The sequence below is a fragment of the Sebastes umbrosus genome, chromosome 21 (genome assembly GCF_015220745.1).
Source record: "Sebastes umbrosus isolate fSebUmb1 chromosome 21, fSebUmb1.pri, whole genome shotgun sequence".
Taxonomy (NCBI): domain Eukaryota; kingdom Metazoa; phylum Chordata; class Actinopteri; order Perciformes; family Sebastidae; genus Sebastes; species Sebastes umbrosus.
The window spans coordinates 10,536,466-10,551,461 of record NC_051289.1 but is presented as its reverse complement, the minus strand read 5'-3'; the positions used below and the strand labels follow the sequence as shown (position 1 = coordinate 10,551,461).

Below are 14,996 nucleotides of genomic sequence, written 5' to 3'. Positions count from 1 at the left end.
CAGTACCGTTTTGTCATCCATAGGATTATACGACGCCGCCTCGTTGAATTTTGTGGTCAGCTGAAGTATGAGAGCGTACAGTTTAAGAATCACTCAACAAAAAAAAAAGGTTTACAGCGTATATGTAGAAGGATGCAAGTATCTACAACAAACAGTTTTCACTTCTGGTCTCCCTCATCCTATTATTTTTTTCTCTCTAATATGTGATGCATTTGCACAATCTGAACTAACGCCCTTGAATCTTGATAAGTGTAACAATGCCTTATATTCATCAGAACTACTGAATGCACGTTTTTGGGGGAAGTCCCCAGTTACCATATGGAGCATTATGTTGTCTGAAATGTACAAATATGGTTTCAGCTGCTCACGTCAAACTTTTTACTTCACTTCTCTACTCCTAACAGCAACAATCTTTAGAGGATAAGGCGAGGTTTATTCTGTATTTTTCTTATTGTCTACAAATGCAATGAAAACCAACAGTGTGTTAGTCTCTCACTGTAGAGGTAACAAGTAATATATAACATGGCAAAATAATTTCCTGAAACAGCTGGGCACTGTAGTTTTTATCAAACATTACTCAAACAGAAGTAAATGGTGCATTTGTTGGGGACTATTTTCAGCTGCGGATTAATACACATTTGGTGTTCTAGTGAGTATTCACAGCAGCAGCAGGAGGGTGTATATACTGTATATTGACTCAAAATAAACTACAGTAACACTTTATAATAACCATCATAAGTGGTAAATTGTTGTTAAACTTAGTTAATAGGTATTTTACTGTTAACAAACAATGAAAGTATAATTAATAATGTTTACTAGTAATGCTTTAATTTCTGTTATTTTATCATTAAATTGTGTAATATGAAATGATTAGTTTACAAATTATATATTGTATCATTGCTGATAACAATTACATTCTGATTACATTAGTAAAGTATTAACAGTTTATTGTTGTACACATATAACATTTTATATACTATATTGAGTATTCGTTAACGATTACCAAACAATTTGTAAACTTTTAAGACATTTTTGTAAAACATCTATGAACATTACATATAGATAGATGGATCAGAAACCAATTATCTTGACAAAGTAAATAATCTTAATAATGTTTATTGATGCTTTACAAAGTATTTATTAAACATTTAACAAGGTATTATAATCAGCAGTTGAAATGTTATAATAGCCATGCAAATAATGTTTATAGATGGTTTTACAAACCAGTTATTAACTATTAACAAAGTGTTACAATATCTGGTAATGTTCATAAGATGTTTTACAAATTTCTTAAAGGTTTACAAATCATTAACAAATCCTTAAAATAGTATATAAAATATTAAAATGTGTGCAACAATAAACTTTTAAAATATCATTTATAGCATTACTAATAATTAGAAAACATTAATTATAATTTCATGGTTTGTTAACAGTATAAATAAAAACATTACTTATACTACAGTGCCCATCATGTCACCCAGTGCAACGGTGTGGCTCAATTAAGTATTTTTAATAGTTTTTTGGGCAACAATAAGACAATACGTAAAATAATGAATAAGTATTGATACAACCAGCATTATTAGAAATGAAAGTATCCTGATGAAAGAGATAAACATGAGACGACTTAATGAAGCTGGTTTCAAATTATTACTCATATTTTAGGTAATAGAGACAGTACTTCAAATTGATATAAACTTCAACAAATTTACCTAATTATAAAACTTAGATTATTATGGAAATGTAGTGCAAGATAGCATTGACTTTTGTCTTTATTTTTACAGAGGATACTGGCCTGAGGTCCTTTTTTTGCTAAATTGATTATTTGATTAAATTAAAGTAAAAAGTTTAACGACAGCTGAAACCACAAGTGTTGTATGAGCAGATGTGTCTGTCTGTCTGTCGGTATTAGTTTGTGTCTGTTTGGAATCAGTTCCTCAAATTCGTAAAGAAAAAAAAAAAAGACTTAAGTGCATTTTTGTTTATGTGGATGAAACATAAGTACTTGATTTAACCTCTAGTATGTAAATAATATTTGGCTTTGATTTGTTTTTATACTGGTGTTTCACTCTTGGCCTTTTTTCTGTCCTATGACACGATTGTGGGTTGCGGCGCTGCGTGAAGGAAGATGACGACACTGCAAATTTGGCTTTGAATTCATTTTGCGGGACATTATGTCATGTATGACACTTATTTACATAAAAGAAAAAGTCAGCTTTTCCCTTTTTGCCTTTGAAAAGTTTGAACATATTTAATCGTGGAGCCACAGCTGTCCTGATGCACTGCTTAACGCCACCTTAAATTTCCCCCAATTTTGAGCAGAGTAACCACAAATTTGTCTCCAACTCTAAACAATACCAAGTGGAGGCCGTTTACAGTACTTATTTTAAATCTGAAATGCCAGCAAGGTTTTACTCTTTCATTTGGTGATAATGCGATAACCCTCCAGATGCCATATTGATAAAATGTTCTAAGGAAACCTTTGTATTTTGACTTTAAACATGTTAAATTTTACGCTAGCCTTAAATTGAGAAGTTGTTTTTTTTTACATAATGTCAAGGTGTCTTTCGTTCTTGTTACTCGTGAGGATACCTGTTCTCCCCAAAGGAGCGACAAAGTCAGCAACCCAATGTTACTCTTACGTTTCTGAACTGCAGTATTTGGTGCCATTCTCCTGGTTCAGTCTGCAGCTGACAGCAGACAAGTACAGGATAAGTGTGTGTGAGTGAATGTATGTATGTATGTGTGTTGCGTAGATTGAAGAGTTAATGGCTTTGTTCTCATCATTTCTCCAACAGTCTCTTCTGTCCGGCTTACATGTAGTCTAACAAAGCTGTAGCAACTGAACAGATTACCGGCAAAAAAACACTTTTGTCCAGGCAATAACTCATCAAGGCTGTAATATATTTGAATTTTCCACCTGTTTTTAGTTTTTTTTTCATTCTTTCATTTGCTCTATTTTTGATCGTTTTGGAGTTCAAAGCATGTTTCTCTTGATTATTTTTAATCAATAAAGAATGAGCATATCAGCCCCTCCTGTGTACTTTTTTTTTTTTTTTTAATTGTGTACCATTACGTGTCATTTTGTTCCTGTAAATAAATAAATGTTTATAGAAATTAATATTACAGCGAGGACTAGACACTGAACTGACACCAGAGCAACTTTAGGTAAGTTCCCTTTTGGACTTTATACATGGTCTTACTCTTGCCCTAAGCATTCTCTCTCTCTCTCTCTCTCTCTCTCTTTATGAAGTTATATTACTCAATTAATAATTATTTTATAGCTCTTTAACAGTATAAACGCAAGGATTTTATCCTCTGCTCTCACTGACTTCCAAGGTTACTGTTCTCACTATCTTTATGACTGCAATTGTCCTTTTACAACACTTTCACCCAGATAAAGTCCATATGTCTATATGTTCTTCTAAACATTAAAGGGGCACTCCAGCCGTTCAGTATAGCACTTTTAAGAGATTGAACCTTTTTAAATGGTAAAAAATATACAGACTTTTAGTCCCTAGTATGGATCAAATCTTCCAAAACCCTAGATCCTACAATCCCCATAATGCATCTCGACAGCTTCTCTTCATTAGAACCACCATGTCTGGTAAATGCTGATATCTTTTACGGTCTACTTTCCCAGTTTATAACACAGGCTCTACGCCTGATCTGAGATAACCCTGATGACATCACTTTCCTAGCTTTGACAAAGCTTTTTCAGACTTACAGAGGACGTTATACAACTGTTCGGTAACACTTCATTTTACAGGTCTGCAAATATCATGGTAATTAGGTGATAATTAGCAAGTAACCTATTTGAAGTTTCTGTGGAATTACAGCCAAATTACCCCAATATTTACTTAAAAAAATAATCCAAAATTACTTTATTATAAAAGTTATTTAAAGGGACTATTTGTAACTTTCAGAAATGCTTCTTAACAGCGACACCTGTGGCCGTGAAATCAACGAAAGTCAGCATCGGGCTTGCGCTTGGTCGCTCTCAATATACCTGAACGAGCATCGCTCAAAACAGTGAGGCGACACAAGTCAACTAAAACCACAATATCACTCTATATTTCAGCTGCTTGGCAGTAATGTTAGCTGACCAGACGAAGGTCTCTCCATGAACATGATTTAGATCTGATCCTAGTGTTGGCTTTTCCTGCCTAAGTGCATGCTGATGCAGCGGAGCTCTGCAGCGAGTCTCCTCTGCTCTCTCCGCCCGCAGCCGGAGAGAGCAGAGGAGACACCGGCACCCAGTCGGTAACGAGAAGACAACGTAAATCTCTGTAGAGCTCTGTCACTTCACAAGACACGGAAAACCTCTGTTGGTCTGGAGGAGCTGCAGCATTTATTTCTGCACAAACATCCCCTGTGCATTCACTAGATATTCTCACAGCTAAACTAACTCTTCTGCAGTGTGGAGTGAGCGCGCGTTCACGTCTAGAGGTGGAGCGAGCTGAGCTGTCTGAGTGAAGGCGAGCAGGCAGAGGAGGAGGGTACAGCGGCTACACGCGAACGCGAATATGCGAGCGCGCATGTGTAACGACCCGCTACATGTATGCGCGTACAAAGTTACAAATAGTCCCTTTAATGATTATATGCTTAAATGGCATATAATGGTTAAAATAGGGCCCTCAGGCTTGAGAAGCGGCTGCTCTTCATCGGAGGATGAAAACCAAAACTAATAGAAGACTTCTGATCATCAGGCACAAATCTCACCATTGTGTGACTTATTGTCTACACAAATGTAACCTGGTAACTAATGTCATGATTCAGGGAGTTTTTTTAAGAAAATTCAAAGACGTTATTTGCTAATTATTATCTATTTATCAGCAGACATGGAAATAAAGCATATCAATTAACTTTGTATTCTTTTCCTGGAAATGTTCTAAATAATATCATCAATTAATCTTTTTTATTGTACTTATCTTATTTACTCATTTTACTTAATGTATCTTACTTTATTGTTATTCTATTAGGCACTGGTGCTAGAAATAGTACTTTTTATTTTATACACTTGAACTTGTTGTAATTTTGCGTAATCTCTGGCACAAGAATCTCCTGGTATATTCTAATGAGCCTGCAGGCGATGTACTGTATGGGGAGCCAAATTTGAATGGCAGCCCACAAAAAAACTGCCTGGGTCGTCTTCTTTGATCGTTTGTGTACAAATATGTGCACAAGCACTGAAAACGTTTTTCATATGCCGCCTTTCAAGATAGGCAAATGGGAACTTATTTTTCTTCCCGGCTCACACCCTCCAGGTAGTTATTTTGATATATCACATTATACTGTGTACTTTTGACTTAAACAGTAGATGAGACGTGGACTACTTTGTGTTTTTTGCAGCAGCGTCCCTGTCCTGTTGCAGCCTGTGGAGCCAGACAGAAGAAAGAAAATATATAATATATATAATATAAAATATATATTTAGGGCCCGAGCACCGACAGTGATCAGAATTTGATAGGTATATGTAGCATGTTGAGACGTAAAAAAAAAAAAAGCCATTTGGAGGTATACCGTAAACTCGACAGGAAGTCGGCCATATAGAATCTTCATATTGAGTTGTTTTTTTTACCATGTCCAAGCGCTGTACTTTAACGAGCTCCTCCTAAAGATTTAACCTGATCAACTTCAAATTTGGTCAGTAGTATCTTAAGACCTTTGTGATGAAAAGTTGCTCAAAGATCAAAAAGTTATCGAAGAGGAAATGTCATGTTTTACATGTTGATGTACTCTGCCTCACAAATTAATCAGATCCACCTGCAATTAGGTCAGAAAAGCTTTAAGATATTGATGATGCTTCCCTTTTGAAAATTGTGAGTTTTTATCAGCGGCGCCGTGGCAGCATGGCGAAATTTAATGAGTCGCCATGAACAAACAAATTAAATACGTTTGATGAGCGTCCCGGCTTGAAGACATCTACAGTCCAATTTTGAATCATACTCATAGCGCCACCTAGTGGCAACAGGAAGTTACAGGGGCTATATATTGGCGTACTACTCTTAGCATATTAACCAGATCCACCTCAAATTTGGTCACAAAAATTGACTTTGACAAAAAAAGACTTTCATGATGCCAGACGGAGAAGCTTTTGAGTTTTCGTGAAATGCCGTTGCTGTGGCGGTGCATTTTTCGCCATCAAACAGGAAGTTGTTTCTGAGGGATTAGGGTTGCTTAAAAACAAACGAAACTTGGCACACTCATTAAAAGTGCTAAAATGTGTTAAGGGATATGGTTTTTGTGCTTGGGTGTGGCAAGTGGGCTCAATAGCGTCCCTGACAAAACTTCCTACAGATTTAACCCGATGAACTTCAGATTTGGTCATTACGACCTAAAAGCCTTTGTGATGAAAAGTTGCTCAAATTGTGAGTTTTCGCGAAACGGTGTTGACGTGGCGTGGCGGAGAATTTACATAAATCGTGATTAAACGACAAACTGTTGTAACTGTTGACGGTACTTGGTCAAATCTGCCCCAAACTTGACCTACTTCATAGCAGTTCAAGCCTGAGGACATCTAAATGGCAATATTGGTTCATAGTGATAGCGCCACCTACTGGCAACAGGAAGACAGCCCTATGTGACAAACATCATCTGATTTACATGAAATTTACATTTTGTGATCTACACTTGATATAGAGCAACATAATGCATTTTTAGCGCGTGTTCTCTGGCGCCACATGGTGTATACAGGAAGTGGTGAAAAATTTGCAATCCATCATTTCCTGTGCCACTCAATCCACGCAGGAAATGACGTCTAACTTGTGCGTGCAGTGTCAGATGGTCACAGAAATGTAGGGCTGCGTCGATCGTCGTCCTGCAAGTAGCCCCGACGTGCGCGAAGGTGCGAGGGCCCGATCATCGCTGCTTGCAGCTTTAGTTTTATTTGTTTTGGGAAATCACCAAATGTAGGTGATCAATCAGAGAGAGGAGCTGCTGGTTTGTAGATTGTGGCCAAATGTGAACTCAGACTTTAAAGAGTGTTCCTGATAAGACTGTTTGAGCCCAAAATCAAGAGCTAATGACGATAAGCTGCACAACAGCTGGACTTTAGTCTAAGGGATTCTGAGGTCATATATGATACTATTATACTTAGTCTGTGTGGTAGCAACTAAGCAGGTCATAACTGCACAGTGATTGTCAGTTTAAACATTAACTTGTGTGACAAGAGTCTAGCTGACTGTTGGTGGCTAGACACTGATAAAAGCTGTGCTGTCCCACGCTGCACTCTGAGAACATCCAGATACCAATATGAGCAACTTCGGGCAGATCCTGAAGGAGATCGGGGAGTTTGGTTTGTTTCAGAAACGTTTAGTGGCTGCATTATGCATCCCCACTATGTTTATAGCTTTTGATGTGATTGGTCAGGTGTTTACGGGCATGAACTTCCCACATCACTGTAACACTGACTGGATCTTGGAGCGTGGGCCAAACCTGACAGATGAGAAACAAAAAAATCTCACCCTCCCGGTGAACCAGGCTGGGAAGTATGAAAGCTGTGAAATGTTCACAATTGTGGATTGGGGTTTGGAAACAATTGAAGCGCATAGGATTAACACTACAACTGGATGCATATATGGATCAGATTTTGAGGCACCCAAAGGTGCCTCCAGCATTGTTACAGAGGTAAGAGATAGTTGTTTATACTCCCACAGAACACACTAACTTATCCATTCTTACTTATTGCGGTTTATGTCAGTTTTTTACTGTTAACTATTGTGGCAGCAGTTCTGGTCCTTGCTGCTGGTCAGCAGTGTTGCCAGATGTACGATAATTATCATATTTGTACGATAATTTTGCTCTCTTTACCACCAATAACGACCAAAAGTGCCAAAATATATGATAATTTACACCATTTTGTGACGCTTACAAGTTGGTTTTAGTCTGTGCTGTCTCAATTTAATTAATTTCTGAATGAATTTGTACGTTGTTTAGGAATCTCTTCTCATGACCTTTTTTCCAGCCAATCAGGCTTGGTGTAGGCTATGATGTTGAAGAATATGACTCGTGAGCATGGCTACTCAACGCTCATTTGAAGAGAGTTTGCGTGAGATAGCTTTGAATGCACCAGTAAGCCCAGTTATTTATTTAATTAGCTTAGCTTATGGCCTTAAATGTTTTCATGCTGAATATGAAAAGGCTTCCAGTCGGGCTATCTTGTAATTTAATTTGGTAATAGTCTATCTCTAAAAATGGTCAGACTTATGGACACATACCCTCTTCCATGCATCATGGCTACGTCAGCTTGCTTAAAAAACAACAATGAAAAAAACAAAGTTAGTAAATTTGTGAGCATGTGTAAAAAAAAAAAGGGTTTAAATACATGTAAAACTACACATTTACGCCTATTTGTTCTCATGGTTATTACTCAAAATATGATCATTTGAAGCCTCTGGTACGATAGTTTCCCATCTGGCAATGCTGCTGGTCAGCAATAGGTTGGTTTGTTTAACATATTGATAAAAATCACAACATAAAATGATACACAAGTGGAAACAACACATTTTAAAACTTAATAACATTAAGTTTTCAATACTACAATTACAACTAATTGGAATGATTTACATCCATTCAATAGCAGCACAACATTAGCAGTAGAACAGGCTCACAACACTTTGTTGAGATTTGTCGACACAACTGAAATTGCATTTTCAGTTCTTAAAAAGTTGTTCTTAGTTAGGTGTTTTTGTTGTCTTCTCCTTTCACCATCCTTCCTGTTATCAGTTCAACCTGGTGTGTGACAGGAGCAGTTTGATTCAGGCTTCACAGTCCATCTACATGTTCGGTCTTCTGATTGGAGCGCTGGTGTTGGGGCAGATGGCTGACAGGTGCACATTCACTCCCTCCTTTATCGTGCTTGATACTTGTGATTCTGAACTGGTTGCTTTTTACTTTTACATCAACTGAGCATCAATAGAAGTTCATTTTAACAATTTAAAGATTCATACATGCAGTGTATCATGTCTTATGGGAAGGAAAGATTTATATACATCGCCAAACAAAACTCAAGCACCAATGCTCTTCTCTTCTCGTTTTAGGTTCGGTCGACGCTTTGTGGTCCTACTGTCACTCCTTCTCCTGCTGTTGTTTGGTGTCGGCGCTGGTTTCTCACCCAACGTCTATGTTTATGTGCTTCTGAAATTTTTAAGTGGCTTCTCCGTTTCAGGCATTCTTGTTAATGCATTTGTGATAGGTAGGTTAAACGTCTTCATTTGTTCTTCAGGAAGAAATTCTACACACAGCATCTTTAAGCGATTGATAGATTTGAGTGAGACAGGCACTAACACAAACTTTGAAAAGGAAATGGCTAGGGTTAATGCAGTTGATTGAGTTTGAGTTTAAAAACATCAAGGGCTTGATCATAATGTACGTGTTGACATTCTCAGCTGAAACCCATCACAAACTACAAGTCAACTGACTTTCATTTTAATTTGACAAATAACATCACATTTTGTGTTAAGTTAGGCTGTGGTTTGTTGTCTTGTTGCAGCCCCACAGAGGGAAGAAAACACAATTCTTTTTAGCAGTTTACTTTATAATCAGCAACACAAAGTGCGGTAACACTTCATTTTACAGGTCCTTAAATTTCATAGTAATAATTAGCAAGTAACCTATTTGAAATTTCTTTGGAATTACTGCCAAACTACCCCAATACAGTATTTACCTCAAAATGTATGTAATGGAAATTACTTTATTATAAACATTATTTAATAATTATATTCCGCTATTTCCCAATAGCTGATCATTTATTTAATATATTTCCAGGAAAAGAATACAAAGTTAATTGATATGCTTTATTTCCATGTCTGCTGATAAATAGATCATAATTAGCAAATAACTTCTTTGAAATGTCTTAAAAAACTCCCTGAATCATGACATTAGCTACCAGGCCACATTTGTGTAAACCATGAGTCACACAATTGTGAGATTTGTGCCTGATCAGAAGTGTCTTCTATTAGTTTTGGTTTTCCACCTCCGATGAAGAGCAGCGCACAGCCGCTTCTCAAGCCTAATGGCCCTATTTTAATGATTATATGCAATTTTAGCATGTCATTATTAAATAATGTTTTTAATAAAGTATTTTTTTATAAATTTTGAGGTACATATTAGGGTAATTTGGCAGTAATTCCACAGAAATTTCAAACTGGTTACTTGCTAATTATCACCTAATTACCATGAAATTTGCGGACCTGTAAAATGTGTTACCCAAAGTGCGTCTGTTTTACAAGGTGCATGCAGAGGTTGTTATTTGTAAAATCCAAATGAAAGCCACTGAGGATTGATGCTTTGACTTGCTGTAGTTGGCTCACTTTGCATTACAGAAGCATACTACTGTACATTTAACTAAATGTTGTCAAAATTAAATTAGTAGGAAAAATGTAAACAGCTGTAAGTATGAAGTTACATGCAAACTTTCTATACAGCTAACTTCATGGTATGGCATAAATTATGCTATTTATGTCTGCATTATTGCTTTGAAGGTGGAGAGTGGAGTGATTCCTCCAAGTTTGCTTTCTGCGCCATTATCTGCCACACTTCCTTCCCTCTTGGACTGATACTGTTGTCTGGCATTGCCTATTTGATCCACAACTGGAGGATCCTGCAGATTGTGCTCTTCAGCCCTCTTGTCGTTGTCCTGGGAATCTTTTACTGGTCAGCAAGCCTCTCAGACCACTTAATGCTTTAGATGCTGATCTCCATTTTAGCTATAGAAAAAGTGTATGATATAGTTTGTGATCTACCTGTATGCCAATTAGGATTCTTCCAGAGTCAGCTCGCTGGCTCATCACCCAGGGCAGGAAGGAGGAGGCCATAAAAGAGATCCGGAGGGCAGCCAAGGTGAACGGGAGGACGGTCCCGGAAGATCTGCTAAATAATGTGAGCTGCATCAAACACACTTTCAACCCAAATCAAACACAATAATGCTCTGAAATACATTTACACTAACTTGAAAAATTACACCTGCATTGTTTAGCTGGATGCTGAGGGTAGATCCAAAAGAGGAAGCATGTTGGACATCTTCAGGATATCGTATCTGAGAAAACGTGCATTGATAATGAGCTACGTGTGGTGAGTATTCATTTCAACCACAACCTGCTGCCACATCTACAGCTATACCTTTAAGAAATAGAAATACTTGCTTTTATCTACAGGTTCACGTGCACATGATGGCTGATTGGCATATCCTGTGTCCGTTTGGAGCGTTGGTTGTGCACATCCTCAGAAATGAACGCTACGTGTACGCAAGATGCAATGTGTACATGTAGAGTGTGAATACAATTCTTCTAAAATATTGAGAGTTGCTAGTTGTCTTAGAGATTACAGACTCTGTGATGAATCAAATCTCTTTACTTCATGCAGCATGGAGAGAAAACCCATATGGTTGTTCTTTGACTAGAGTGCTTTGCTTTATATACCGTATCATCAGGTAAACTAAAAGACAACAGTTGCTGACATCATGACAAGGTTGATTCAATCAGGCATTCACCTTGAGGACTTCCTCAGTACAGCTGACTGTCAACTGACTCTCAACTTGCACACAGAGAATCACATAGGCATCCCCAAATCAATACATTGATTATTAAATCTAAAATGGTCATTTTCCACAACGGTAGGGGCAGTTTGGTGATGTGACATGACATGCATGATTTAGGTGCCATATGTACCAAAAGTTGTAAAATGTACCAATAGCCAAATCCAGAGTTATTTTCCTTCCTCCGTTCATGTGAATGTGTCCAAGTGGGAGGCGTGGTTAAAGGAAACTACAGCGCTTGCTTTATGGGCCCAATGGATGCGGAAGATCTGGGTACGGATATTCTATACGGAATGAGTTACTGGTGGAATGCTCCAGTAACAGACAAGTACATAGGCAAGCATGTGAACAATTCTGTTCACGACACAGCCAGTTGTCTACGTGAACGCGTGGTTAAAAAGCTAGTATATCTCTGACCTTATAGTTGCACTGAAGATATCTCTTCCACTCTGTTAATAGGTTTGGAACAAGTCTGGTGTACTATGGACTGAGCCTGAATGTTGGCAATTTTGGCCTGGATATCTACCTCACACAGTTTGTCTTTGGCGCAGTAGAATTTCCTGCACGTCTGGGAAGTTTGCCTCTTATCCAGCAATTTGGGAGGAAAATATGTCTAGCAGGGGTCCTGTTGTTTGGAGGCGCTGCTTGTCTTGGGACACTTGTTATTCCAAAAGGTAATTTGTTATTGTTGTTTGTTTGTTTGTTTTGTTTGTTTGTTAAACATTTACATCTTGAGTACAAGGACAAATCCCATAAAAAAGTAACATTTTAAGAAAAGCAGTATTCCATGCCCTGTGATCCTTGCTACATCCATTCACATAATGTATGTGTCACAAATGTGTTTTTGTCTGATTTATTATTTGTCCATCAGACCTTCCTGTGGTGGTAACAGTCATAGCCGTACTGGGAAAATTTGCCGCCACTGCCAGTTTCTCCATAGTCTATGTTTATACTGCAGAACTATACCCTACCACTCTAAGGTAAGGAGGTAAAACATACAATCTGTTATTATACTTTACAGTATGTTGGCAGAAAATGCAGTTTTTGCTATTGTTACATGCTATGAGATTGCTGATAAGTCTGTTGTCTACTGTATACTGGTAGGCAGAATGGTGTAGGTCTAAACTCCGTGTGTGCTCGTGTGGCGGGCATCCTCGCTCCGCTGATCAGACTCCTTGACGTCTACCATTACACCATCCCCATGCTGATATACGGCATCGTACCTATTGCTGCTGGAGGTCTCTGTTTGCTACTGCCTGAAACCCTCAATGTTGAACTCGAGGACCACGCTGAACTCATGTGAGTTGATGAATCCTTTCACAACTTATTTCGCTAACAAGAAACTCAAAGCAATTCTATATAAATTATCTTTTCGTTTTTAATTACAGGAAATCTGAGAATGGGACTGAGATACGATGCTTCACTAAAGAGGAAATATCAGGGAAGAGTACAAAGTTGTAATTTGTATGGACGTAAATGTTTTCACAATTTTTTTACATCAGAAAAATAGTTTCCTCAACCGATAACTGGGAACAAGGATTTATCAGGAGGAAGTTACCTAAATACAAAGCATCAATGGAACCACGTTGAACTGGTAAATTATTAAACATGATTTTATTGTTTTATTGTTTATTGTTGTTACAATCTGTTTATATATATATATATAGTATATAGGGTCCTTGATCAGAACAGAGTTCGGCACCTGACAGTCAACCAAGTCCGAAAGGGCATGCCTGACTTCACATTTATTGCTGTTTGTCTGAAACTGTATGTGTGCAGATGTTTGTTTTCTGCATGTACAGTATATACTGATGAACATTTTAATTCTTTTTTTAAAGCTTTTTTTTTAATTAACCGTATTGTGTTAAAAGTGCTACATAAATAAAGTTGAATTGACCCGAGCTGAGTAATTGTCTTTGTTGAAAGTTTGAAACTTAAAAACGGATACGCGGGTAACAAATTTGCGTTTAGGAGGAAACTATGAATATCTACACCCAAGATCCTTTTGTTACCTGGTACACGTTACAGGTTAGAAACAGGGGACCAATAAACTGTTTGCTTTCAGCTGTATCGTAACAGGGATTCGTCGGTGTGCAGTTACCTAAATGTAAAGCTTCAACTGAATCACGTTTTGTTTGTAAATTATAAAACAAGTTTTTTTGGTTAAATGACTATAATCTATACATAGGTATTATAGCCAAATTCTGACTTCTCCTTGATTCTGATCTTCTGAGGTACGGGCACAGCATTTAGTTGGCAGGAAAAAGCACTCCTCCCATGTCATAAACTATATTGATTCTTTCATTTAAACTTCTTTTGCAGGATTAATACTAGTTGATTTGCTTCACATAATTAATTCTTCCATATTTGACAGTAGTGCTGTATACGCTACAGAATGGTACCAAACAGCTATAAGATATAAACCACTGCATAAAACCTGATCATTTGATTAAAATGAACAAAGTAAAACATAGATAGATCTTGCTATCATAACATGTAGGTATAAAAACACTACAACAGCCAGGCCTATATATGTAGACATATACTGTATGTTTGCTTATTACGCAGTGTTTGTGTTATCTGATCTCAATCAATGCTTTCAAGATTAAACTTGAAACACATTTTTGCTCTCTAACTTTTGAGTGTACCAGACTCTCCTGTTTTAGGCTCTATTCAAATATATGTTAGTGTTGGTAGTCTGAGTGCATTTGTCTAGAGCAATTACTGTAAATTGAGGTGAGTAGAGTTATGTGTTGTCCTTATCTGTGTTACTGCTCATTTTTATATTTTGTCGAGACCGACTTTTACAGTTGTTGGAGCCTTGACAACTGTTGTTCCCTCCTAAAAGATGAGAGCTATATCCAGCACCATATCATCTCATATGCTGAGCTGGGTTAAATATTAGTTAGTAGATGAATTGTGTTAACCATGTACATTGATAGCATTCAAAGCTCAGCACATTCATCTCCCACACCGCGCTTTGATGAGGAACCTCTGCAAATTCAGCCGCATATCAATATGAGCAAATTTTGAGCAGAACCTAAAGGAGATCGGGGAGTTTGGTTTGTTTCAGAAACGGTTAGTGGCCGCATTATGCATCCCCAGCATTTTTGGAGCTTTTGACATGATTGGTCAGGTGTTAACGGTAATGACATTTCTACATAACTGTAACACTGACTGGATCTTGGCGCGTGGGCCAAACCTGACAGATGAGAGACAAAAAAATCTCATCCTCCTGGTAAAGGATGGAAGTTTTGAAAGCTGTAATATGTTCACACCTGTGGATTTGGATTTTGAGACCATTGAAGCGTATGGGATTAACAATACAACTGGATGCATAAATGGATGGGACTATGAGGCACCCATAGGTGCTTCCAGCATTGTGACAGAGGTAAGCAAGCACACACCTTAGGGTCCCTACTATATTCTAGACCCTCAGGGTCCCTCCTTTCGTAATACTTAT

General features: G+C 37.6%; 1 protein-coding gene across 1 annotated transcript; it reads left to right on the top strand.

Moving 5' to 3' along the window:
• Window positions 1-7,125: 7,125 nt before the first annotated feature.
• LOC119480231 (solute carrier family 22 member 13-like) lies at window positions 7,126-13,434 on the top strand. Its single transcript, XM_037756295.1, has 10 exons — window positions 7,126-7,626; window positions 8,725-8,828; window positions 9,039-9,193; window positions 10,482-10,653; window positions 10,758-10,878; window positions 10,976-11,070; window positions 11,993-12,207; window positions 12,405-12,513; window positions 12,638-12,832; window positions 12,922-13,434. Exons 1-10 carry the CDS (start codon window positions 7,252-7,254, stop codon window positions 12,992-12,994), a joined length of 1,614 nt encoding a protein of 537 aa, XP_037612223.1. The 5' UTR covers window positions 7,126-7,251; the 3' UTR covers window positions 12,995-13,434.
• Window positions 13,435-14,996: the final 1,562 nt, after the last annotated feature.

Bases quoted from the DNA above. Each gene is read 5' to 3' on its own strand.
- LOC119480231 (XM_037756295.1), top strand. From the start codon at position 7,252: ATGAGCAACTTCGGGCAGATCCTGAAGGAGATCGGGGAGTTTGGTTTG. The intron at 9,194-10,481 runs GTAGGTTAAACG...ATTGCTTTGAAG, and splicing joins TGTTAATGCATTTGTGATAG to GTGGAGAGTGGAGTGATTCC. The intron at 12,208-12,404 runs GTAATTTGTTAT...TTTGTCCATCAG, and splicing joins GACACTTGTTATTCCAAAAG to ACCTTCCTGTGGTGGTAACA.